At 46.0% G+C, this 23,263-nt stretch overlaps 1 protein-coding gene across 4 annotated transcripts; it reads left to right on the forward strand.

The window, feature by feature from the left end:
* The first annotated feature begins 1,897 nt into the window (after window positions 1-1,897).
* On the forward strand, window positions 1,898-19,428 carry GMEB2 (glucocorticoid modulatory element binding protein 2). Of its 4 annotated transcripts, none has more exons than XM_033153800.1 (10): window positions 1,898-1,979; window positions 5,928-6,130; window positions 8,788-8,894; window positions 10,453-10,580; window positions 10,834-10,937; window positions 11,246-11,403; window positions 13,335-13,406; window positions 14,248-14,385; window positions 15,669-15,791; window positions 17,970-19,427. In XM_033153800.1, exons 2-10 carry the CDS (start codon window positions 6,000-6,002, stop codon window positions 18,614-18,616), a joined length of 1,608 nt encoding a protein of 535 aa, XP_033009691.1. In that variant the 5' UTR covers window positions 1,898-1,979; window positions 5,928-5,999; the 3' UTR covers window positions 18,617-19,427. The 4 variants fall into 4 exon arrangements, with proteins under 4 accessions (XP_033009691.1, XP_033009693.1, XP_033009692.1 ...); XM_033153802.1 differs by having other exon boundaries at window positions 8,788-8,885; window positions 17,970-19,425; XM_033153801.1 differs by having other exon boundaries at window positions 1,931-1,980; window positions 5,932-6,130.
* The last annotated feature ends 3,835 nt before the right edge of the window (window positions 19,429-23,263 follow it).

The following is a 23,263-nucleotide window of genomic DNA, read 5'->3' on the forward strand; positions in this document are numbered from 1 at the left end:
AATTTACCTATCTTGAAAAGTCCACATCCTTCTGTATTACATACCCAGTGTGCCACTGCTATACACTAGTCAAGGGAGATGCAAACAAATGTTTATTGGCCCACAGTCACTCCAGCATAGGCATAGAGCACTACTGTAACTCAGAACACCAGTTCAACTGCCCTGAAGGCTTGCTTCTCTTCCCTCCTATTCTTCGAGTTTCACTTGATTTTTTTTACTTTAATAATAATAATAATAATAATAATAATAAATTATTATTATTAGTAATAGTAACATATTCACAATCAGAAAAGGTAAAATTGGTGGGAGACTGTGAATTAACAGATTAATTACACAAGGATTGAAGGGTGCTCTCCAATAAAAAGATGCCTCCAAATTCACCAACTTGATCTCACACTCATAGTATTTTCTCTTTTTCAACTGGTATTTTCTCTTTTTCAACTAGGTTGCATGGCACCTGAGCTGAAGCTGTTCAGTTTGCTTCCGCTACTGACAGCCTAGGATAGGATACTTCCTTTGCAATGATATCATTGCCACCACCGATTCTTTTAAACATGGCTTCAGCCTGTGGAATCTTCACATAGGCCTTCACAATCCCTGTGAAATTCTATTTCATGACAGATTAACTTTCATTTCTTGTTCTCGTGTTTTTTCACAATTTGGAGCAGAAAACATACACGGCTGTTTCAGAACCCTTGTCCTTGGCAATAACAGGACAGCATGAGAGGATGTTTTTTTCTCAAGAAGAGGACTGAAATACATGGATGATTCACCCACTAAGATTATCATTACTACCTGCTGCAACACCAAGATTTAAAGCCTTGTCTGAAGTGTTAAGGCTTTGAAATCATCTACAAAAGCAGCAATGCCATGATTACTTTGTAACATGCTTGACTATAATCTGGATTAAGCAATGCAGAGCTTCTGGCTCATGGAACACTACACCTTGATTTCATTTGAATATATCTATATCTATGAGAGAGAATATAAACATTGTGAGATGTCCTGACTGCATTTGTTTGTTTTTTTCTGAAAAGCAAAATAACCCCACAATAAATCTGGAATGCTTTAAAGTATTGTTTTGCAGGAAGTGCTTTTAACACTTTCCTGTTTGGCTTGGTGTTTAAGTTACTCAAGATGTGCAGGTTTTAGTTTTTCTCACCCCCCACATTTTAATCGAGCATTTGGTTTGCTCCACGTGGATTCCCCCCCCCCTTTGCTACCTACCCTAAACCTTTGAGAAGTAGGGAGGGAGGAAACTGATGGCCGGACCCATAAACAGACCAATTCCTTACTAGCTTTCCCCCCCATATATAGGTTTTTGCAACGCGCACGCTGCGGAAGCCGCGCTTGACAAAATATGCACTTGCTTATCGAACTTGCTTTTGAATCGCGAATGCCCAGAGGCGGAGGACGCTGTTCATTGGGCAGCGCAGAAACCCGCCTAAATAAATAAAAAAATAAAAGCAAAGCAAAGCACGCCGCCCCGAGTATTCACAGGGCGCGCTCCCGAAACACAAGCGCGCTCTCGGGCTCTCTCTCGCCAACGCGCGCGAAGCCGGCGAAGCAAGCTCTCCCCGTCTCCGCGTTCCACCTCGCGCAGGCGCGCTGAGCTCCCGGCGGGACTTACTTCACACCGGCGAGCCCGAAAAGAAGTTGAGAGCAGCGGCCTCCCATCCACCCCGCCTTTACCGTGTCAAATAAGTCTCGGCTAGGTAGCTGGAGGAGAGGGGGGGGAGGAGGAGGAGGAGGCCCGCGCCTGCGCAGAAGGGACCCGAGGCGCCCTGCGCGCGCGCCGCAGCCCAAGCTTCCCTCAGAGAGATATACATATATATAGACAAGCCAAGGCAGCCATTTCCCTTCAGACAACCCCCCCCGCCCGCCCCGCGGGGGAAAACAAACAAAACCCACCTCCTTCTTCTCTCTCCCCACCCGCTCGGACGGAACCCGAGGCCGGGCGTCGGACGGCAAGCGGCTGAGGTAAGGCAGCCCCTCCCCGCCTTCCCGCCTCCGTCCAGTCCGTCAGCCGGCGGGTCCCTGCGGAGCGTCAGGACGTGACGGCGGCGGCAGGAACGCTCGGCCGTCACCCTCCCCTCCCCTCCCCCCCCCTTGCCGCCCGCCCCGCATTTCCCTCGCGCTGCCAGTGGCGCCAGGCGCGCGCGCGCCCTCCTCCTCCTCGCGCTCTGCGGCGCCCCCTCCCCCCCCACGCGCCTCACACGCGCTGCGCAGAGAGAGATGGGGGGGAGGGAGGGAACATGCGATCCCGTGCGCGTGCGCGTGCCTGCAGTCGGCGTCGCCAGCCAGCTAGCTTTAAAGGGCTGGACGGCTTTCCCCATTGCGCGGGGGGGGGGGGGTGTCGTCGCGGAGCCTTCCGCGGAAAGCGGAGGAGGAGGAGGAGGATCTCGTGTTTCTCCTCACTCACTCCACGGGGAGGCTCGCTCGCGCGCGCGCGCGTGCACTGTTGCATATGCGCGCGTGGTGCACGGAGGCTCGCCTCTTCTTTTTTTTTGCTTACTCGCCTCGCTCGAGCCCCTTTCCAAATAGAAGTCTTGATTTTCTTTACCCTTTTCTTTTAAAAAAAACAACAACCCGAAAACTTATGCCGCGCTTTTCTCGATGGCGTTTATTTATTTTATTTATTTGTATGCCGTTCTTTATTTTATTTTATTTATTTGTATGACCCTCTTAATCAATGTGGTTTGCAACAGTGATAAGCCTGTTGCTGGCACTCATCTGCCTCAGGAGTAGAGATGGGAAAGATTGGGTAATATTTAAAGAATACCTTAGAAAGTATTATGAAAATGCAGATCTCCTGACATTTTTAGATTGAATCTTGAAGTGCAGTATAAGGAAACTATAAAAGTAAAATTTCTTTTGATAAGTAACAGAAAATAATAATAATGAAATGCATATAGATTAATAAGGTGTAAAAAGTACAATGAGGGGAATCGGAAGTTAATGATACGTAGTTAGTGTCTACGTTTGTTTATATGGTTTTTTTGTCCTGTTTATGTTATGTGTAAATTGTTTTGTAATAAAGAATTGTTTTAAGAAAAAATTTAAGAAAAAAGAAAAAAATGGGAAAATTGGGGGGGGGAACCTGACCCCCCCCCCAATTTTCCTGATTTTTTCCCCCAGGCCTTCCCATTTCTAGTCAGGAGATAGTGGAAGAGTGCGCTTTCCGATATGAAGTCCAACCATTGGAGAGTTTTACAGTTCCTGTTGTGACTGTAGAGACCCATACCGGAGAGACATGTTTTGTTGCAGGTAGGGCAGAAGAAGGCATCCGGTTGAGCAGGTGCAGGTGTGGTGGGTCTCCCCTCTGTGTTCCTCCCAGTGGTCATTCCTCCTCTGGTCGTTATACATATATTAGTACTACTAGTACTTCTTCATTTTTGCAAAGCGCAGGAGAACAGTCCCCTGCCCTGAAGGGCCTTACAATCTGCAGTTTTGAAAGAGGGGTGGCAACAAAATGAGATTTAAAAATTACAAATAATTTCAAAGCAGTTTTTTTTGTTTAAAAAAGGAAACCGAAATGAAGACCACATCAATGTTATTCTTTGTATGGCACCAACTGGTGCGCATTGTGTTTTCTAAAAAAGGAGAGGACAGGTTGCTGGGGCAGTTTACAATTTGACATGGGAGAACATAAAGGAAGGGGGTTAATAAAATAAATTACTTCATACAGGCAGAGTTTAAAACAATCTCAGATTGTTAGAATAGCCAAAATACAATAAGGCAGTGGCATAAAATAAAAACCAGCAGCAGAAAGATCATTCACAAAGCTCAAAAAGTACAGGTGAGTCAGTTTTGTTTGGTAGATGCTGCATGCAATATTTGCAGCAAAAAGAGCCCCTGCTTAATTAATAGCAATCTTGCACCTATTTTGTGAATCTCAATGTCTGCATATAAACCACTGTAAGGGGATAAACCACTTCATTTCAGGTTATTAAGTAATACTGTAGATAGAACTAGTGGCAGGCAGGGAAAAAATGAAATGACTGCAGCTTTATAAACTTCCTTCTATGTCAGGTTGCTAAAATGCTGTGCGATGGTGGACCATACTAGTTGTATTTTTGCATTAGCTCCGAGTTCATCCCACAGTATGCGGTTTTTCCAGTTTCTTCCTCTTGCGTACCGAAAGCATATTTTATCTGTAGCTCTCTTGAAAGGGTGAGTGGGTAGTAACCTGTTTCACAGATTCTTCCAGTTGCAGTTCCCCTGCACATATCTGGAGACGTGTGTCTCCCTTTCAGACTAAATTAGGGTCTTTGCCAGGAGACGGGGTGGGCAAAGCAGCAAGCATGACTGCAATGTCAACCAAGCCGTGCAGGAATGACTGTGGTTTTGGGTTTCACAGACCTTGCAGACGCAAACCCTTGAATGGGTACCATTTACTTCTCTCTTTAGTTTGCCCAGGATCCCAGGTTGAGCCCTGGAGGTCACTCTTAAATCTTGGTTTAAAGAGAATGCACAGATATCCCCTCTTTTTAAATCTGCTTACTCAGTTCATTGCTTGTGAAATGTCAAATCTTGCTCAACGTAGGCTGCAAGTGCTGCTGGTACTGTTTTTCCTTCCTGTTTTTTCCTTCCTCTGCTTACAGCCTCATAGCATGATATGGTGAGTCTGCAGCCTATCTAAAGGTTGTATTCAGTCTCTTTCCCATCTTCAAATGCACCCCCATCTTGGCTCAGTGCTACAGTGCTACAGTGCTGCAATTGTGGCTTTTAGTACCCAAAGTTAAAATCTTTAATAAAATTATTTTTAAAAAAGAATAATAATAATAATAATTTATTATTTATACCCCACTCATCTGGCTGGGCCTCCCCAGCCACTCTGGGCGGCTTCCAACACAATATTAAAATACAATAATTTACCAGACATTAAAAGCTTCCCTAAACATCCTCCTTACTTATACAGGGACAGGAACCTCTGATGACTTGGGAACACATTGCCGATTTTAAACTTTGTTCATTAGCCACTTACAGTATACCTGTTTTACTTTATTTCAGCCATGCATATGAACCTCACATGGACACAGAGACATTGTCAGATGCATGGCTATATAGTGGTTTATTGTAAGAGGATTCCTAAAATGCTGTCTCATTTAAAAAATAAAGCCATGTATAATAAAGTCATTAAACTATTGTAGAGCAGAGCAAATGACAGACACAATCAAATTAATTTTCTAAAAGTGCTTGCCAAAACTGTATGGGGATGTGCATGGTCTATGAAAAATCCAGAATTGCATAAGCGCCTGAAACTAGATGCAGGTTAATAGCAGGAGCCATGGTGTCTGTATGTATAGCCAATGGTCAGGGATGACAGAAATTACAGTCTAGCAACATCTGGAAGGCCACTGGTTCTCCATTCCTGCATTAAAGGATTAAAAGGGCTTTGGAGAGTCACTGCCAAAGACGGAGGCTCTGACTTGGTATAGGATAGTTTCATGTATTCAGCTTAAATGTCTTATCTGACAACCAGTGTACCTTGCTTCTCTGCCTCCATTGCATCCTTCAGTAGCTGTCCAGCAGAGCTTTTTTGTGCGTTGCCTGGTGTATGTTAATATCTACTCCAGGGAATGGAGTTTTAGACCCTTCAGAATCTCACTGTGTCTTTTACAGAAGTTTTTTGGCTCCTCTATCACATGTACAAGCAGCCATCTGCTTGGGATCCAGTTCTCTGGCATTTAGCTCATCTAAGATGTGGGCTTTCACAGAAAGAGCCACTATGGGTTTGTTCTGTTGAGCCGTCTTCCTCTTAAGCACCCTGTCCTTCTGAAATTGCACTGGATCTCGTTTCCAAGTGTGTAGCTTGTGTGTGTATGTGTACTTCTGATTCCTTTTACATTCAGATGTAGAAAACCAATTATTCTGCTGGCCAGATTGGCAGAGCGATAACCTCTTCACTCTTTGGTTCTATAACCGCAGAGTGAAGATTCCAGGAGCGGCTTTCCCCGCATTGTTGGTGCTTGCTTGCCATACGAGCCTTCCTGCGGATGGCAACCCCAGATGTGAGTGTTCACATGGAGGAGGTGGTGGTTGTAACAACTCCAGACAACATGGCTGACAGCAGTGGCATGGAGGAGGTGAAAACTGTGCTAGTTACCACCAATCTCTCCCAGCACAGGTAAGCAAACGGTAATTATTTAGCCTCCGGGATGGCTAACGTTAGCATTGTAAGATGCTGCACACACCCTGTTCATTTCACTTCAGTTTGGATGGGGGATACACAGTTCAGAACATATAACTGCATTTAAAGGGAACCCAAAGCAGCCTCTGTTAGATAAGATTTGCTCAGGTTATGTACAGCTTCATAAAAAGGAGTCCGAAAGCAATTTATAGGGACAACAACATGCAATAAAAATCCATTAAAACTAAACAAATACAGTTCATCCACAAAAATCACCCAACAACATAAAATGGGGGGACGGGGGACAGATCTCTGCATGCTGTACATATCACAGTGAATTGATCTTTGTTATTAAAGGGAGGAAGGAGGACTTGTTCGTGAAACCTCTAGCATAGGGGTGTGGCACCTAATCTGGCTAGAGAGCTGGACAGTTTTCTTCACTTCCTCCGCCTCTAACCTGTGATTACCCGATGTCACAGTGACTTAGAAGCATACAATTGTAGAGTTGGAAGGGACCACAGGGACCATCTGGTCCAACCCCCTGCAGTGCAGGAATCTTTCACCCAATGTGGGGCTTGAACCCACAACTCTTGAGATTCGGAGTCTCATGCTCTCAGGTGCCTGAACGGGTCTTGCAGAGAAGAAGAGTTTGGATTTGATATCCCGCTTTATCACTACCTGAAGGAGTCTCAAAGCAGCTAACATTCTCCTTTTCCCTTCCTCCCCCACAACAAACACTCTGTGAGGTGAGTGGGGCTGAGAGACTTCAGAGAATAGTGAGTAGCCCAAGGTCACCCAGCAGCTGCATGTGGAGTAGAGAAGACACGAACCCGGTTCCCCAGATTACGAGTCTACCACTACACCACACTGGCTCTTTGCAAGGGGGTTTGCAGGCACTGCTGATTGACAGTGCCTGAAGCACTCTTTCCGCTGAGCCAGGTCTTTACCTGCCCCACACCTGATTTCAAAGGGCAGGTGGGTGTGACTTGGCTGAAGTGGCCTCCTCCATGTACTGGAAGTTCCTCACCCTTGCTTTAGAAGGCTTTTAGCAGGCATGTGCATCTAATGTTTGAAAACGGAAAGAAATTGAATAGAAGGTCAACCCTGGCCATTTCTAGCGTGCTGCATTTACCATTGTGAAATGAGAAGGAACACTCCGAGGTCAGCAATATATGTCAAGTTACGGCTGATGGCAGCCATACCCAAATCCAGACATGGAGGGTTTGTGTTCTCCAACCCCACACCCCTTGGTAGTGGAATTGAAACAAGTCAAAGGGTCTGCTCTGTTGGTCACGCTACTAGTCCTTATATCAGGCTTGGTTAATCCAGAGGCTTCATCCTGCCTGCCAATCACAGGGACTAATGTTGTACACCGTTTTTCCTTTCTCTGTTTGAGGAGGGCCACAGTAGTTTACTAGGCTACATACCATTTAACCTGTAGTTCTTACTGTAATTCCTTCTATGTTGTCCTTTGCTTGGGAAAGAAACCTTTCCCGTGATCAGTAAAAGTAATTTCAGGAGCGGAAGCAAGCCTGCTTCTTCCGTGGTGCTTGTTTCCATCATCTTCCTGCCTGCTTGATGAAACCTCCTGGGGGGGGGGGGACTTTTGTAGCATGACCTCCATGCAAAAAATCTGAGCAGTGCTTCCACCCACGAGTTTTGTCATGGAAACCAGCCGTGCAAACGGCTTTTTGATGGTAGGATTGGGTGGATCTGCCTGAGTAATTGCCATCTCCTTGGAAGAACAGAGCAGCGCTGCCTGTGCTAGAAGAAATGGATGTTTTGTTTTATAAGAGAAAAAAGGGAGTGAAACAACGCTGTGATGCAGATGGGAAAAATAGATCCATCCAACTGCATTATATTTCACCTCCAATTTACTTTTTTTTTCACTCCTTCCCACTTCGCCACTACCAAGAGAGTGATAACTTCCTGGGCACCTGTACAGTATAAAACCAAGGGGGCTTTAGAGTTTATACTTTAAAAAAAAAGGCTGTGTACTCATTTGCACAAGTTAATACTCATTGTTTTATTCTGAAGAAATACCTAGGTTTGGAAGGTGGTTTTTTTTGTTTGTGTTTGTTTTAATATAGGAAAGTTTCAGTCCCAGTGCAAGTCATTCTCCACTCCCCCTCAACCCCCCCCCTCACATACACATAAAAAATGGGAAAGTAAGCTGGGACTCATTTGGGGTACAGATATTGGGTGTCATATGGAGAGTTTGAGACGTGCTAAATGAATTAAGATCCGTTCCTCTGCCTGAATTGCTATAAACTCTACCAAGATGCCTCTTAGGTTCTAGGATGTTTAGCAGAAACAGAACACACATCTTTAAAAAGTGAAAACTGAAATTGTTGTTAAATAACTAAAGATCAAGTCCCCAGGCTTCAGAAGCTACTTCCAGTTCTGCATTTCTAAGCTTAGCAGCAGTGCTTCATAATTCCTTACAACTGCTTTCCCTTTGTTCTTAATATTGTTTTAACCATATGAATCAGTGGGTTGCAGTCTTGAAATTGCTGCACTGTGTACAACTTTGTTTTTCGGGGGGTAAACAACTTCCTACTTAAGGGGAAGAGCGTTCTCCAGAGCAAGCCTTATCATAGCACGGGCAGCTTCCCCATTTCTTTTTAACTGTTTGTGTCTTTTTTTCTTGCTAGCAATGACCTAAATGAAGACACCCTGGAGACGGAAAATGCAGCCGCTGCAGCCGCCGCTGCTTTTTCAGCCTCTGCACATTTGAAAGAAGCCCTGTTAGGTAAGTGGGGTGAGTGACAGAGGCTTGCCTCTTTCGTATCACAGTCACTTGCATTAGCAGGTAGCATTGCCAGGGGAAAGGCTCAAGAGCACTTAGGCTAAGGGGTTTGAAGAGAGCCAGTGTGGTGTAGTGGTTAAGAGTGGTAGACTCGTAATCTGGTGAACTGGGTTCGCGTCTCCGCTCCCCCACATGCAGCTGCTGGGTGACCTTGGGCTAGTCACACTTCTTTGAAGTCTCTCAGCCCCACTCACCTCACAGAGTGTTTGTTGTGGGGGAGGAAGGGAAAGGAGAATGTTAGCCGCTTTGAGACTCCTTCGGGTAGTGATAAAGCGGGATATCAAATCCAAACTCTTCTTCTTAGGCTAAGGGGTTTGAAGCTCTTGTTTCCAGCTTCTGGAATGAGCATTCTGAGGTTGGGGAAACTGCTGGGGATCTGTCCTTTCCTGATGGACAGTAGGCTTCAGTGTTCCTAAATAGAAGACCACTAATGTATGGGAAAGTCACATAGGTCAAGAACAGGTCAGGGAGCCTGTGGCTCCCCAGATGTTGGGCTCCAGATCCCATCAGCTCCAGCATGCATATTCAGGGATGGTGGGGGCTGTAGCCTAACAACATCTGGAGGGATCTCCCCAGCCTTGATGGAGGCAGTAACTTTGTTCCTGCGCACTTTCTGTCATCATTTGCCTATTTTATAGGTATGCATTCGGGGGGGGAAATTAAGGAGCCAGTGTTGTGCCCATGTGCTGAAGACCATTAATCCTGGCTCAAGATATTCACCATTAGTTTTCCTTCCTATTCCACAGCTCCCTTCCTCCTCCTATATTGTTACACTACACACCTCGCTGCCTGTTTCGCCTCACTACTCTTTTATTCTGCAAAAGTGCAGAATGGTCCCAACTTTCTCCCAGGTGCCCCCATGCAAACCCCTAAACCGTAGGGGTTCCCCCAACCCTCCTGATCAGGTTTGGGGAGACTACGGTGGCGGCGGCCGCGATGATATCCCATCATGCAAGTGGAAATCCCTGTGCTGATGGAGTGCAGTGGTTGAAAGCCACCCTTTGACCCCCTTGCCGCCTCAGAGGTTTGTGCCCCATATCTCTGTGGCTTGAGAACTTGCGTATTCTTAAACCAGTCGAAGTTGACTCAGCCAGAGTTACCACTTTATCTGTTGCAGGACAGGTAGAATGCCAAAAATAGAGAGGCCTGTTAGGGGAAAAAAGCAGTTTGTGTGCTTTTAATTCAGGTATCTATGTCTTTACAATTACTACATCTTTTCCCCTTTGGTGTTTCACCCATTTGGTGAAATTTAGATTGTTAGCTGCTCAGGACATAGAACAGTATCTCCACGTTCATTGGTTGTACCCTACGATTCTACGTAAATAACTTGATAATTGTATTGTATCTCATTTACGGAAGCAGTTCATCGGGCTGGTGCTCAGTAATAAATACTTTTTCATCCTGTTTTCAGTTTTCCTTTCAACCGTATTCCAAACCTCATTTGCCAACCAGCAATCCATGGTTGTAACCTTTTCAAAAAAATTATCTTTCCCATTCCCTCTCCCTGAAGTGAAGATGGCTGAAGGTGATGATTGTGTGGAGGCCGAGATCGTTTATCCCATCACCTGCGGAGATAGCAAAGCCAACCTAATATGGAGGAAGTTTGTTTGCCCTGGTATCAACGTGAAATGCGTCCAGGTGAGATGGTTTTATATCCTGTAATGTCTAACATTTCCATTCTCTAATCTTACGTATTGCTTGTAAAAGCACACAGATCCCAGCCTCGTGGTCTCATCTAAATTTTTTAAAAATGAGATGAAAGGGAAGAGAAATTGGGAGAAGAAAAAGGTTGCACTTGACTAGGTGGCACGAAAAGGTTTATAAAAGGAATTGCAGCAAAATACCTTTAGAATAATTAACCTATACCACAACATGTCTCTCTTCCCTCCAGTATGACAACCATTTGATAAGTCCCAAGGAATTTGTCCATTTGGCTGGCAAGTCCACCTTGAAGGACTGGAAGAGGGCAATCCGGATGAATGGGATCATGCTAAGGTTAGCCTGTGTGTGAGAGTGCCTGTGTGTGCCTGCATGCAGATGCAGAACTGAAACATATCTTTGGGGCATGTATGTGTCCCACCCCTTGCCTTAGGGAGGCAAAATTCACAAGTCCCTAACCTGTGCCATCTGGTAACTAAACAAGGTGTTCATTGGGAATGTCTCCTAGGTAGGCTTCATTGAAATGAATTTCGGCGCAGCTAGCCGAAGCACAAACATGCAACTGTTGGGAGTTTTCAGGGTGTTTTAAATAATAATAATAATAAAGCTGAGATGGACATTCACGTTGGTTTCATGTGTTTTAGGAAGATCATGGATTCAGGGAAGCTGGATTTTTACGAGCATACGAAAGTTTGTTCCAATACCTGCCGAAGCACTAAAATCGACCTGACTGGAGCCAGAGTGCCCCTAACAAGCCAGACGTCAACAGAATACATACCTCTCACGCCAGCCTCTGCAGATGGTAATGTGAACTGCATTCCACTAGGCCACAAATTCTACTGCTGGGTTATGCTGGCTGGAGCTGATGGGGGCTGTTGTCCGGGGAGCATCTGAAGGTCCACCGATTGAGACCCTGATAAGGCTCGCTGTACCTTTGTTAGAATGATACAGAAGAGGAATATCCTTGTTGTGTCTCCTTTTGTCACGGTTGCACTGTTGCGATCTTGCCGGGGGGGGGGGCAATAACAGCCCAGTAGAGGATGGGTGATGAGGCTTAATTTCCCTGTGCTGATTTGAATTAACTGGCTGGTTCTTGGCTGCAAGCCTCTACTAGAACTGGAAGAGAGTCAAATATTTCTGTGGTCATTGATACAGTCATTCCATTGTCCTTGCTGATCAACCCATGCTTTTCAGCTTCTGGGATATCATACTTAAGAGGACAGATGTCTCACAGAAGGCTGCCTGCAGAGCAAACAGCTGTGATCATTACTGATTGTGTGTGTGTGTGTCCGTGTCCCCTATCCTATCTCCTAAAGATTATATTCCTCTTTGAGCACCCTAGAGGTTTATTAGGCTGAGACCACTTAGTAAGCCTCCCTGCAGAGCAAGCTGTTGAACCCAGGTCTCCTTTGTCCGAGTGTTGCATGCTGCCCACTACATCGCACTGGCTTTCAACTCAGCCAGGGGAGTACAGTCGTACCTCGGCTCCCGAACGCCTTGGGAGTCGGAACGTTCCAGCTCCCAAATGATCGAAAACTGGAAGTGAGTGTTCCAGTTTTCAAACATTCTTTGGGAAGACGAACGTCCAGCGGGGCTTCCGATTGACTGCAGGAGCTTCCTGCAGTCAATCAGAAGCCGTGCTTTGGTTTATGAACATTTCAGAAGTCAAACGGACTTCCAGAACAGATTCCATTTGACTTCTGAGGTATGACTGTATGGGGAAAGCCAGAAAAACCTTGGCATCGGTAGCCAGTCTTCCTAGGGGCAGGTTGGTACCCGCTTGGAAGGTGGCAGTATACTTGCTTTGCATGTGGGTTCAATTCATCAACCCCTCCAATCAAGGAGGTAATGCCAGCTGAAGTAACCAGTTCTAGGCTAAATGAACCAATGGTCTGACCTGGTATTTCATATTTTCATACCCCAGTGGGGCCATAGCTCAGTAGAACACGTGCTTTGAAATACATGAGGTCCAAGTTTCCATCCCTGGCATGAGCGCTGGGAAAGATTTCTGCCTGAGACCTTGGTGAACTCATTGTAATAGAGTTGCAGATGGACCTCTGGGCTGAGTACAAGCAGTTATGTGAATTTGCGTCTGTACGCATGTGTGTATGTTTAACTTTAATACTTTCATGGAAGTATAAACAGCCACCAGACACTTGGTGAAGCTCCAAGGGGTGTCTTCCTTTGTTGATAGTTCATTTCTGATTCCAAGTATGGGGATCAACCAAGCTCTCTGTATTGAACAACAATAACACACTGATATTGGGGCCCAACTCCATGCTACCCAGCCTTGAAACTTGCTGACTGATCTGATGCTAGTCATAGTGGTTGTCATGAAGAAAATATGGAATCTCGTCATGGTTTGTGATTCCAGGATGGTTTATCAAATAAACCACTTTGAAGCCAATTTGCCATTAGATGGCGTGTGTATGAATTAATAAATAACAATAGCAATAATAAAAATCCAGCCCCTACAAACAGAATGCTAAGATCTTGAGAATTTTGTTTTGAAATTTGTGCTAGGTTTAGAAATGCGGGGGAGATGTCTCTTTGGTTTTGTCTGGCAATGGTACCAAATTGTTAGAAAAACTTAATGCAACTGTAAAACAAGATAAAGCAATAGAAGAATGGATACATCTTGGAAGGGCACGTCTTGACTTGTTTCGCCAGCATGCCAACAAAAAAAGTGGTTTTCCTGATGATTTCTGAATGTTGATTTTGTTTCAATCATAGTAAATGGGTCTCCTGCCACGATCACCATAGAAACGTGTGAAGACTCCACGGACTGGACCACTGCTATTGGAGGTGATTTTCACATGCAGAGCGTTCCTGTGGCCTGGCCTCAGCCCACTACATCATCTGTGCCGCCACTTCTGTTCCGTATTGGCTGCCTAAATCTGAAAGGCTTGTGCGAAGGAACTTGCATGTAGGTTGTAAGCTGTGTGGCGCTGCCATCTCTATGCATAAGGCCATGCCTCAGTGGCAGAGCACACACCTCTTGCACAAAAGGCCCCAGATTCTATCCCTGGCATCTACAGATAGGGTTGGAAAGACCCCTGTCTGAAACTCTAGACTGCAACTGATGCTTTGTCCGTGATTCCATTAATCTCTTCACGTCACTGTGCCTTGCCTTTGGCATGGTGGTAGTAACATACTTAGGAATAACTTGTTTTACTGGTCCAACTTTTGCTGATGAAGGAGGCTGCATAACTTGGGAACTTGCGTATTCTTAAACCATTCGACGTTGGTTCAGTCAGAGTTACCACGTTACCTGTCCTGCATTAATGGCAACTTGTTTTTGTAGCAGATTCTGCTGTAAAAACTGTTCCTGGAGTCAACCACTTCAGACTGCAGGTGAGCAGTTGCATAATTCAAAACTTCCTTGTGTGTAAAATAACTCAACACCTGCAGAATTCAGAAAGAAGAGTTCTGTTTATGCATGCACGTTGTCTATTCATAGGGATAATCTGAAGTGGTAGACTCCAGGAACTGTTTTACTATGTGACTTCTTGCTTGTGTGGTATCACTGCAAGGCTGTTCTTTGGCAAATGTTATGTTCCTGGGGGGTGGGTCTATCAAACAGTCGGTCAGCTTCATTCCCCCTGCCTACTTTCAGGTTTTTCAGGATTCTCTCACTTCCTTCCAGATGATACATTTACATTTTGGCGGGGTCTAAAGGAAGCCGGTCTTTTGGAAGAGGTGATTCACGAGTTCCATGCGGAGCTCACGGAGACCATGAAGGGCCTTCAGCAGAGGATTCAGGATCCCCCCTTGCAACTCAGTGGTACGAACTGGCTGGCACAGTGCCCTTCCTTGCAAATACGATGACGTCGTCTTTTTAAGTCTCCTTGTTACAGATCACTTGCATCGCTAGCACATCTAAGGAGCACAGGGCGTTAAATGTAGTGCTGGCAGTATTGGGAAGCCTGGTTTGTAAACAGCGTTTTGGGCTTTGAGGTGTTTGTTTTTTATTTTAGCATTTGCTATGCACTTTCTGACTTAATAATACAGGTATCAGGAAGTTGATGAAAGAAGATTCTACTCACTGCGTTTAAGGGTTTGGGGGCTTCCTGCTTCTGTAGCTGGTGAGTGGTGCAGGATTTGGCGTGCTGATTTTTCTCAGCTTTCACTTAACAATAAATCTACTAGTTCTCATGGTTCCAAAGAACGATATCTTCTATACATTGCAATATCAGGGGCGTCTTGCATATGGCTTCAAGTAGGTGGGGTATGGAGCTTTAGTGACATGCCCTGTGTCTTGTTCTTTTTTCTGTACAGTAGTGGCTGCTATTTTCCCACCTGTCCATGCCCTTTGCTGCACTTTCCTGCCTCCTTGGTCAATAACCAAAACTATTCCAAATTCCTTCGTAACCTGATTCTGGGATGCATAATGTATCATGATGGTGGTGATGTGCCAATGCAGTTAGTGCAATGTATTCTGCGTGCAAAGTTCAGAATTTGCACAGTTTGGGGGGCAGAGTACAAACAGCTGTATATATCACCAGATGGAGGTGCATCATAAAAATCTTACCTCCTTTTCTTTTATTAAACATTCATTGCTGATACTGGAGGAAATAGCTTTAAATGACATAAGCATCATTGGAAAGTATGCCATTAGGGATTTGGGAGTTATGGGTGGGTTGGGGTTGCTGTTTTATGCTGTTTTAATATGTTTCTGGCCACCCTGGGACCTTTACATGAAGGGTGGATGAGAAGCACAATTAACAATAATAATGAGTGTGTATGACACTTTATAGAACATCATAAGCAGAAGAAAATGATTCGGGTCCCTGCTCCAAAGAGCTTGCAACTTAAAGGCAAATGGAGTGACACTGACTTAGTGTTGGGTTGAAGAAATGGGAGTTTAAATCATGATAAATAAAAATTCCAGCATTGTGATCCACTTCTTCCTTCCCTCTCCCATCTCTACAATAAGAAAAATAATGGGTTTCTTTTCTTTTTTCTTTTTTCTTTTTTAAAAACGACATTGTAATTGCTTTTCTCCAGTGTCATCAGTCAGGATTTTTTTTTACCTGTTGGTTCTCTCTCTCTCCCCCCCCCCCCCAGATGCTGTCTTGCTCAACAATACAGTCCAGAACTTTGGCATGCTGGACCTGGTGAAGAAAGTTTTAGCCAGTCACAAGTGCCAAATGGACCGTTCCCGAGAGCAGTATACGCGAGATTTGGCAGGTACAGTTCCTTAGTCCCAGATGCTACAGTTCCATTATCAACTCTAATGAAACCTCCACAGGGGGACTTTCTGAACTGAGTGTTCTGTTGCCAGAATCGTGGGATGTAGTACGGTACTAGTGAAAAGACAGCGTGGTATTGGGGGGTTTGCACATGCCAGCATCGGCATCCATAAGTTGTGTCTGCATCTGATTCCCTACATCTGCCATCTAGATGGGAAGATCGGCAGGCAGGTTATGCACAGGTTCTATGGAACTATGTAGGAACTATGGGGAAAGTAGGACTCATGTCCTGAGAACTGCTATAAACTGGGTATTGCCATTTCCTTGTAGAGGCAGTCCCATTGCGCAGAAAAGCATTCCCTTTCATCTTGTCTGAAATGCATGGATGTGATACTTTCTCTTCTGCGCATGTCCCCCCCACTGCGGTATTTCACAGCTCAATCCAGTGTGACCTGTCCTGACGTCTCGGCCCCTTTTGAACAGCAAGCTTTAAAAAAATAAAAAGCACAGCCCTGAATGCCAGTTGCCCTTCAGAACGTGATCCTCAAAGATGATTTGGTGGTCACCTAGGAATCTCTCCTGCACAACAAGTTGATGGCACAACAAACGTACGGTTGTCACTGGTTTGTTGTGCAGGCCCCAGACGTGCCCCTCCTTAAGTGTTGCCTAAAATGCACACGTGTCACTAGTTTACTGGGTGCCTGTGATATCATTGGTGGAAAGTGGACTCTGTTTCCCCTCCACTGCTATACCCTGTTGCAATTATCATACCAGTACTTGGCCTGCAGAGAGGACTCTTGCAGGGGAATTCTTCAATTCAAGTTTTTCCTTTTCAAGCTCAGCTTGACTCACTAAGCAGGGGCTTCTCTAGACGTTACCTGGAGACTTGTCCATTTTGTCATGCCTCCTAAACAATGATGATTGCAAGGATAGAGAGAGAAATAGCAACACAGCTATTTCTTCCCACAGCAGCGCTACCTTCCCTTTTGTTTTCCATTAAGTGTGGCCTGTGTTTTTCAGTATTCCCTTTGGATTGGAGCTTTCTCCCATGGCTAAGGTACGGCTGGGTTGCGGTGAGAATGTTGGATTCAGACCATGGAGTTCCAGGTTCAAATCCCCACTCGGCAGTGAAGCTCACTGGGCCATTCACTTGCATTCTGCCTGTCCTACCTCACATGGTTGTTATGAAGATAAACTGGAGAAGAGGAAGGAGGGGGAATGGTGAAATACAACTGTATATTAATAGAGGGGTGTTAAAAAACAATGACAGTTAATTAATAAATTGCTTGGATCAGCCGGTAGAAAACTCAGAGCACTGAGGCAAGTGGGACTCTAGTTTAGGCACCACATTTGTTCAACAATACTTTTCTACCCCAACTTGAAGGGAAAATACTTCAGCTTTCTAGTTCTTGAAGTGGCAGCTGTAGATTGGGGTGGAGGGGGGTATACTTCACCATAGGCATAGCTGTCAACCTTTCCCTTTTTTTGCAGGAAATTCCCTTCTTATAGCATTGGGAAACAGCAGCTATGTATATACAGGTGAAACTCGAAAAATTAGAATATTGTGGAAAGGTTCATTTATTTCAGTAGTTCAACTTAAAAGGTGAAACTAATAAATGAGATAGACTCATGACATGCAAAGCGAGCTATGTCAAGCCTTTATTTGTTATAATTGTGATGATTATGACGTACAGCTGATGAGAACCCCAAATTAACAATTTCAACTTTGGGGTTTTCATCAGCTGTACGCCATAACCATCACAATTGTAACAAGCAAAGGCTTTGCATATCTCGCTTTGCATGTCTTGAGTCTATCTCATATATTAAACTCCAGTAGCTAATGAAAACAATTGCTTGCATAAATTGACTTTTCCACGATATTCTAATTTTTCGAGTTTCACCTGTAGGAGTGGGGAACAGCAGGGAGGGTTGACAGCTATGCATAGGTTCTGCTGCAGCATGTTCTGCGTAAAACATTTTTCACATCAAATCCACCTTATTTTAAAGCAGTCCTTACCACGTCATACCACAGTTGCCGTATCATTTAAGAAGAGGAGGCCAGCCTCTGTTCCCGACTGTTTGGACATGGTGGGTGCCCTCGCTTATCCGCTGCCCTTTCTCTCTCTCTCTCTCTCTCTCTCTCCCTCCCTCTCCCTCTCCCTCTCCCTCTCCCCAGCTCTGGAGCAGCAGTGCGATGAGCATCGGAAGAGAGCAAAGGAGCTGAAGCACAAATCGCAGCACCTCAACAACGTGCTGATGACCCTGACGCCAGTCTCCATCCCGTCCCCTCTGAAACGCCCCAGGCTGACCCGAGCCACCTCGGGGCCTCCCGCCATCACCTCCCAGCTCCTGACTCAGTCGGCGCAGATCGCCCTTGCACCAGGGATGCCGGTCACGCAACTGGCGAACCTGCCCATAGGAAAAGTGGTCTCCGCCCTCCCGGCATCCGCTCTCGGAAAGACCACGGCACAGGTTACCTCTGCTGGGTCCCCGGCTTCTCCGCTGCTGGGCGGATACACTGTCCTGGCCTCTGCGGGCTCCACTTTTCCCAATGCCGTTGAAATACACCCGGATGCTTCCAACCTCACGGTCCTGAGCACAGCGGCCATACAGGATGGCAGCACCGTGTTGAAAGTGGTGAGCCCCTTCCAACTGCTCACCCTGCCAGGACTGGGCACGGCCATTCAGAACGTTACACAAATGTCTCCCAGCGGGAGCAGCATCATGACTGTGCCGTCCAGCATTGTTGAGGGCACCACAGCGAATGAAGACCATACAACCATTGAGGTAACCACAGTGGGGGACGAGGCTGAGCAGAAATGAAGCAGAGACTTTGACCCACCTTCCGAGGTGTGCTCTGGGCTCACACGGCCGTCCCTCTGAGGAGGAGGAAGGGAAAGGGGGCACTGGGAGTAGAGAAAGGGAGGCAAGATCAGCTAATGGGAGGATAGCGAGGTTGGGATCCTAGAACAGAGAGAGGTGTGGAAGGGAGGACACCACCGAAAAGGCGGGAGAGAGTTCACTATTCCACAGGAACCATTAAAAGCTACAGCCTTTCCATCCTCGGCTTGTTAGCACTGTACCATATCTGGTCCACCCCCAGCTGGAACAAGGAGCGTGTGCAGAGAGATTGAGGTAGGCGAGACAAGAAGGAGGAAAGCTTTCCAGCCACGTTGAGCTCCAGAAATTACAGGGCACGCAGCCAGAAGGACCTTTTCTGGGTTCAGGCTGGGCTGTGTGTTGCGTCGCGCTTGCGGCTGGCTGCTTCTCTGTCATGTGGGGGAGAGCAGCTGAGAAGATCAGGGCTCTGGCAGGTGGACTCGGGCAAAACGCACCAGAAAGGGTTTCAAAGGCTTTCTTGCATTTGCTCATTTCTAAACGCAGTGACGGGCACGGCCCCGATCTGCCCATATTACCAAGCTGGTTGGCATGAAATTCCAAGGGGAGCCTCGGGACCTGGGTGTTGAGCAGGAGGGTGTGCATGCAGGGCCGGCAGAAACCCATTCACATAGGAAAGCCCATAACCTCCGAGGCATATGGGCCTCTTTGTATACCTCCATTAGGACATCACGCCTTCTAGTCCTTCCTGCTTTGAGTCAGGTGCACAGGGGCTGTCCTTCTACTGAATGTTGAATGCCTGAGCTGCTTCCATGCCAGCAGAGGGCTGATTCTATGTCCACTCGGCCTGCCGCCTGCTGCTGCCAGTGAGCCTTATCCCCTGTGCACAAGAACCTTGAAAAGGGCATTTTAGCCAAAAGGGTGTGTGGTGGGAAAGGAGAAGAAAAATGTTCAGCTCCTGAGCTAGCTTTGGATTGCTCCAACTGGCTTGAGGAACTGATAACAAGACAGTATTCTTAAAGAACCAGCAAAGAAGTGCTTGTGGGGGAGACATGCTGCTGCCAAGGTAATGGGTTCTTGCACTGTGGCTTTGTCGAGAGCAGCAAAAGCAGAGTTCTTGAATAACCTATTAAATATTTTTGAAAGCATACCCTGTGGTTTATTGGCTGTCTTTGTCTTACGCCTGCATCTGCAAGGAATCCTCATCAGTTCCTTCAAATGGGCTTGAGAGCAAGTTAGCAGTTTTTTGCTTCTTTTATGAAGTCAGATGAGAGGGGGTTTTTTGTGTGTGAAACCAGTTAGATTATTCCAAGGCTTTAATCTCCATTGCAAGTAAATGAAGTCAACAATAAAATAAAAGGTGAGCAGTAAAGCAGTTCAAAGTTCTAGCTAGCCTAAAGGTAAAGGTACCCCTGACAATTAGGTCCAGTTGCGGACGACTGGGGTTGCGGCGCTCATCTCGCTCTATAGGCCGAGGGAGCCGCCGTTTGTCCGCAGACAGCTTCCATGTCATGTGGCCAGCATGACTAAGCCACTTCTGGCAAACCAGAGCAGCACACAGAAACACCGTTTACCTTCCCACCTGAGCAGTACCTATTTACTTGCACTTGACGTGCTTTTGAACTGCTAGGTTGGCAGGAGCAGGGACTGAACAACGGGAGCTCAACCCGTCGCGGGGATTCAAACCGCCAACCTTCAGATCGGCAAGCCCTAGGGCCTAGGCTCTGGTTTAGACCACAGCGCCACCACTTCCCTCTAGCTAGCCTAGGCAGTCTTAAAAAGAAATCTCAGACTGGTAAGGAACGAGGATCACTCAGTATTGTTCAAAAGGTAGTTTTCCATCGCCTGCTGTTGGGCATAAGATTTTACCCTGCAGATCGGAACAAAGGAGATGCGGCAGGAACTGGCTCCTTCATATGGGTTCGGACTCTGGTTATTCAGGTTTGCCATGTAAGGTAGCTGGTGGTTTGACACCACAGGAAGTAGGAGATGACGACCAACATCCCCCTTTGGTAGGTAAAGGTAAAAGGTAAAGGACCCTTGGACGATTAAGTCCAGTCAAAGACGACTATGGGGTTGCGGCATTCATCTCTTTACAGGCCGAGGGAGCTGGCGTTTGTCCACAGACAGCTTTCCGGGTCATGTGGCCAGCATGGCTAAACCGCGTCTGGTGCAATGGGACATTGTGATGGACTCCAGAGCGCATGGAAATGACATTTACCTTCCCATCGCAGCGGTACCTATTTATCTACTTGCACTGGCATGCTTTCGAACGGCTAGGTTGGCAGGAGCTGGGACAGAGCAATGGGAGCTCACTCCGTCACGAGGATTCGAACCACCAACCTTCCGATCAGCATGCCCAAAAGACTCAAGTGGTTTAGACCACAGCGCCACCTGTGACCCTTCCCCCTTGGAACCCACTCCTGAAAACGGTGTTTTGGAGCTAGTTACCTAATCAAACCTTTCCCAATTTCCTTAAGAAATGTCTTCACAGACCTGCATTTCCAGTTGATGCCCACTGCTATAACAATGCGCAGACTTTGTCGTCAACCTAAGGTGGAAAATGTCACTCATTATCTGTTAACCTGCTCCTTAAGTAGAGACCCAAGAGATTGCTTTCTGAAACTGTTGTTCTCTCAAGAAAGCAGGTGCTGTTCGGCAGAAATGGTTCGGTTTCTTTTGAGTGACAGTAACAGCTTTGTAACACACAAAGTGGCACTATATGCACTGACGGGGAAAAAAGGAAAAGGGATTGAATAAAATTGTTATGTCGATTAATTTGAAATTAAGCTAGAATTAAGCCTGTTGGCGTCTCTGGTATCTTATATCATGAGTGTCAGTTTGTATTAAGGATGCTCAATATTATTTTATTAATATTACTACAAGTCTGTCATGGCTGTTGGGTAGAACAATAAACTTATGAACTGAGCTGAAAGTGGGTGACAGTACCTTAAATGAAAAGTGGTGACGGGCTGTCTGGTTTCCTTGGCTAGTCAGGATAATTATAGGCAATTTCTTGTGGCATGCCCTATTTCTGAACATGAGCAAGCCATCGGTTGGTTGGCATCCGTCTGTCTCAGGATACAAATGGAGGAGTGCGCCTTTGGGGAGGAAGTAAAACTGTTGGAAGGTTACAGCGCTTGCCGTGGCTGTAGAGACCCATATGAGAGAGACATGTTTTGTTACAGCTGGGGCAGGTGAAGGTGTCTGGTTCTTCTGCTGTAGAGGCACCATGGTCTTTCTTCTCCCTGCGCATCTCTCAGCTGTCATTTCTCCTCTGGTCATTGCTGTGGATGCACAACTTGAATGCCTTGACTCCAGGCTCTGCGATCATCTGCAGACATCTTTGCCAGCTTTCCCCAGATTTCCGTGTCTGTCTGTCTTCCATTTTTTGGGAATATCCTGTGCTTATTTATTAGAAGGAATACCCGTGGTGGTTTGCAATGCAAAAACAAAGGCCTTTTTTTAAAAAAAAAGAAAGAAAGATCCATAAAGCAACATGCTCCGAAATTTAAAACAAGTCATGTAGACTAGGAGAGGGGCATGCATTGTGTGGACTGAAGAGGCAGACATGTCCCAAGTTGATGTGTAAGAGACTTTATGTGAAAGAGAAACTTCCTTTTGCAGCCACTGGGTGTAGCTGGAGAGAAGCTTCTCGGCAAAAAGAACTAAAAGTAGATTCAGACTGAATCTTAAAATTAGGGAGGATAGGACTGATGTTTAAATGTCACCCAACAGTGAGCAAGCTTTCGAGTTCTCCAAAACACTACTTCAGGTCACTGCCAAGCGAAACAAGGAAAGAGATAAAGGCTGGAGCACAAACATTAATTCCCAACAACACAGACTACTATGACGCTTGCATTTTTTTTCCTGATGCAATGCCATAACTATCAGGGGTGTGCATTGACCACAGGTTTCAGTATCAATCCTGATTCAACCCTGGGGGGGGGGGAACTCACCTTGGCTAGAATAACTTGGGAGGCTGCCTGATTCATCTCAAGATCTGAGTTCACTGGGGGGGGACGACAAAGGTTTCATTTTCCCCGCTACCTTTCCGAAACTGAAAACGTTTAAATGGTTGTTAATTTCTTTTTCTGTTTGACAGAACTGAATAGAGAGTAATTCCCTTCCCTGATGCTACCATGTTGTCTGCTGCTTTTAAGCAGAAATTACGCCCTCAAATAATACTTTCTCCCTATGGAAAGATGACACAGGGTTTAGAGAAGCGAGAGTTGGTGCTCATAGTGGTTCTACCTCTCCAAAGAAGAAGAAGAAGAAGAGTTTGGATTTGATATCCCGCTTTATCACTACCCGAAGGAGTCTCAAAGCGGCTAACATTCTCCTTTCCCTTCCTCCCCCACAACAAACACTCTGTGAGGTGAGTGGGGCTGAGAGACTTCAGAGAAGTGTGACTAGTCCAAGGTCACCCAGCAGCTCCATGTGGAGGAGCGGAGACGCGAACCCGGTTCCCCAGATTACGAGTCTACCGCTCTTAACCACTACACCACACTGGCTCTCTCCTGGTTGAGAAATTACTAACACAATATCCATTTTAATTTTAGGTGTGTTGCCCAGAACCTGATCTCCCTTTATTAATGGCTTGGTGGAACTTGCATCAGTCGCTGCCTCTCA

This window comes from Lacerta agilis, chromosome 6 (genome assembly GCF_009819535.1).
Source record: "Lacerta agilis isolate rLacAgi1 chromosome 6, rLacAgi1.pri, whole genome shotgun sequence".
In the NCBI taxonomy this organism is placed as follows: domain Eukaryota; kingdom Metazoa; phylum Chordata; class Lepidosauria; order Squamata; family Lacertidae; genus Lacerta; species Lacerta agilis.

Coding starts and splice junctions, on each gene's coding strand:
- GMEB2 (XM_033153800.1), top strand. CDS start 6,000: ATGGCAACCCCAGATGTGAGTGTTCACATGGAGGAGGTGGTGGTTGTA. Junction 6,131..8,787: donor ACCAATCTCTCCCAGCACAG/GTAAGCAAACGG, acceptor TTTTCTTGCTAG/CAATGACCTAAATGAAGACA. Junction 8,895..10,452: donor AGCCCTGTTAGGTAAGTGGG/GTGAGTGACAGA, acceptor CTCTCCCTGAAG/TGAAGATGGCTGAAGGTGAT.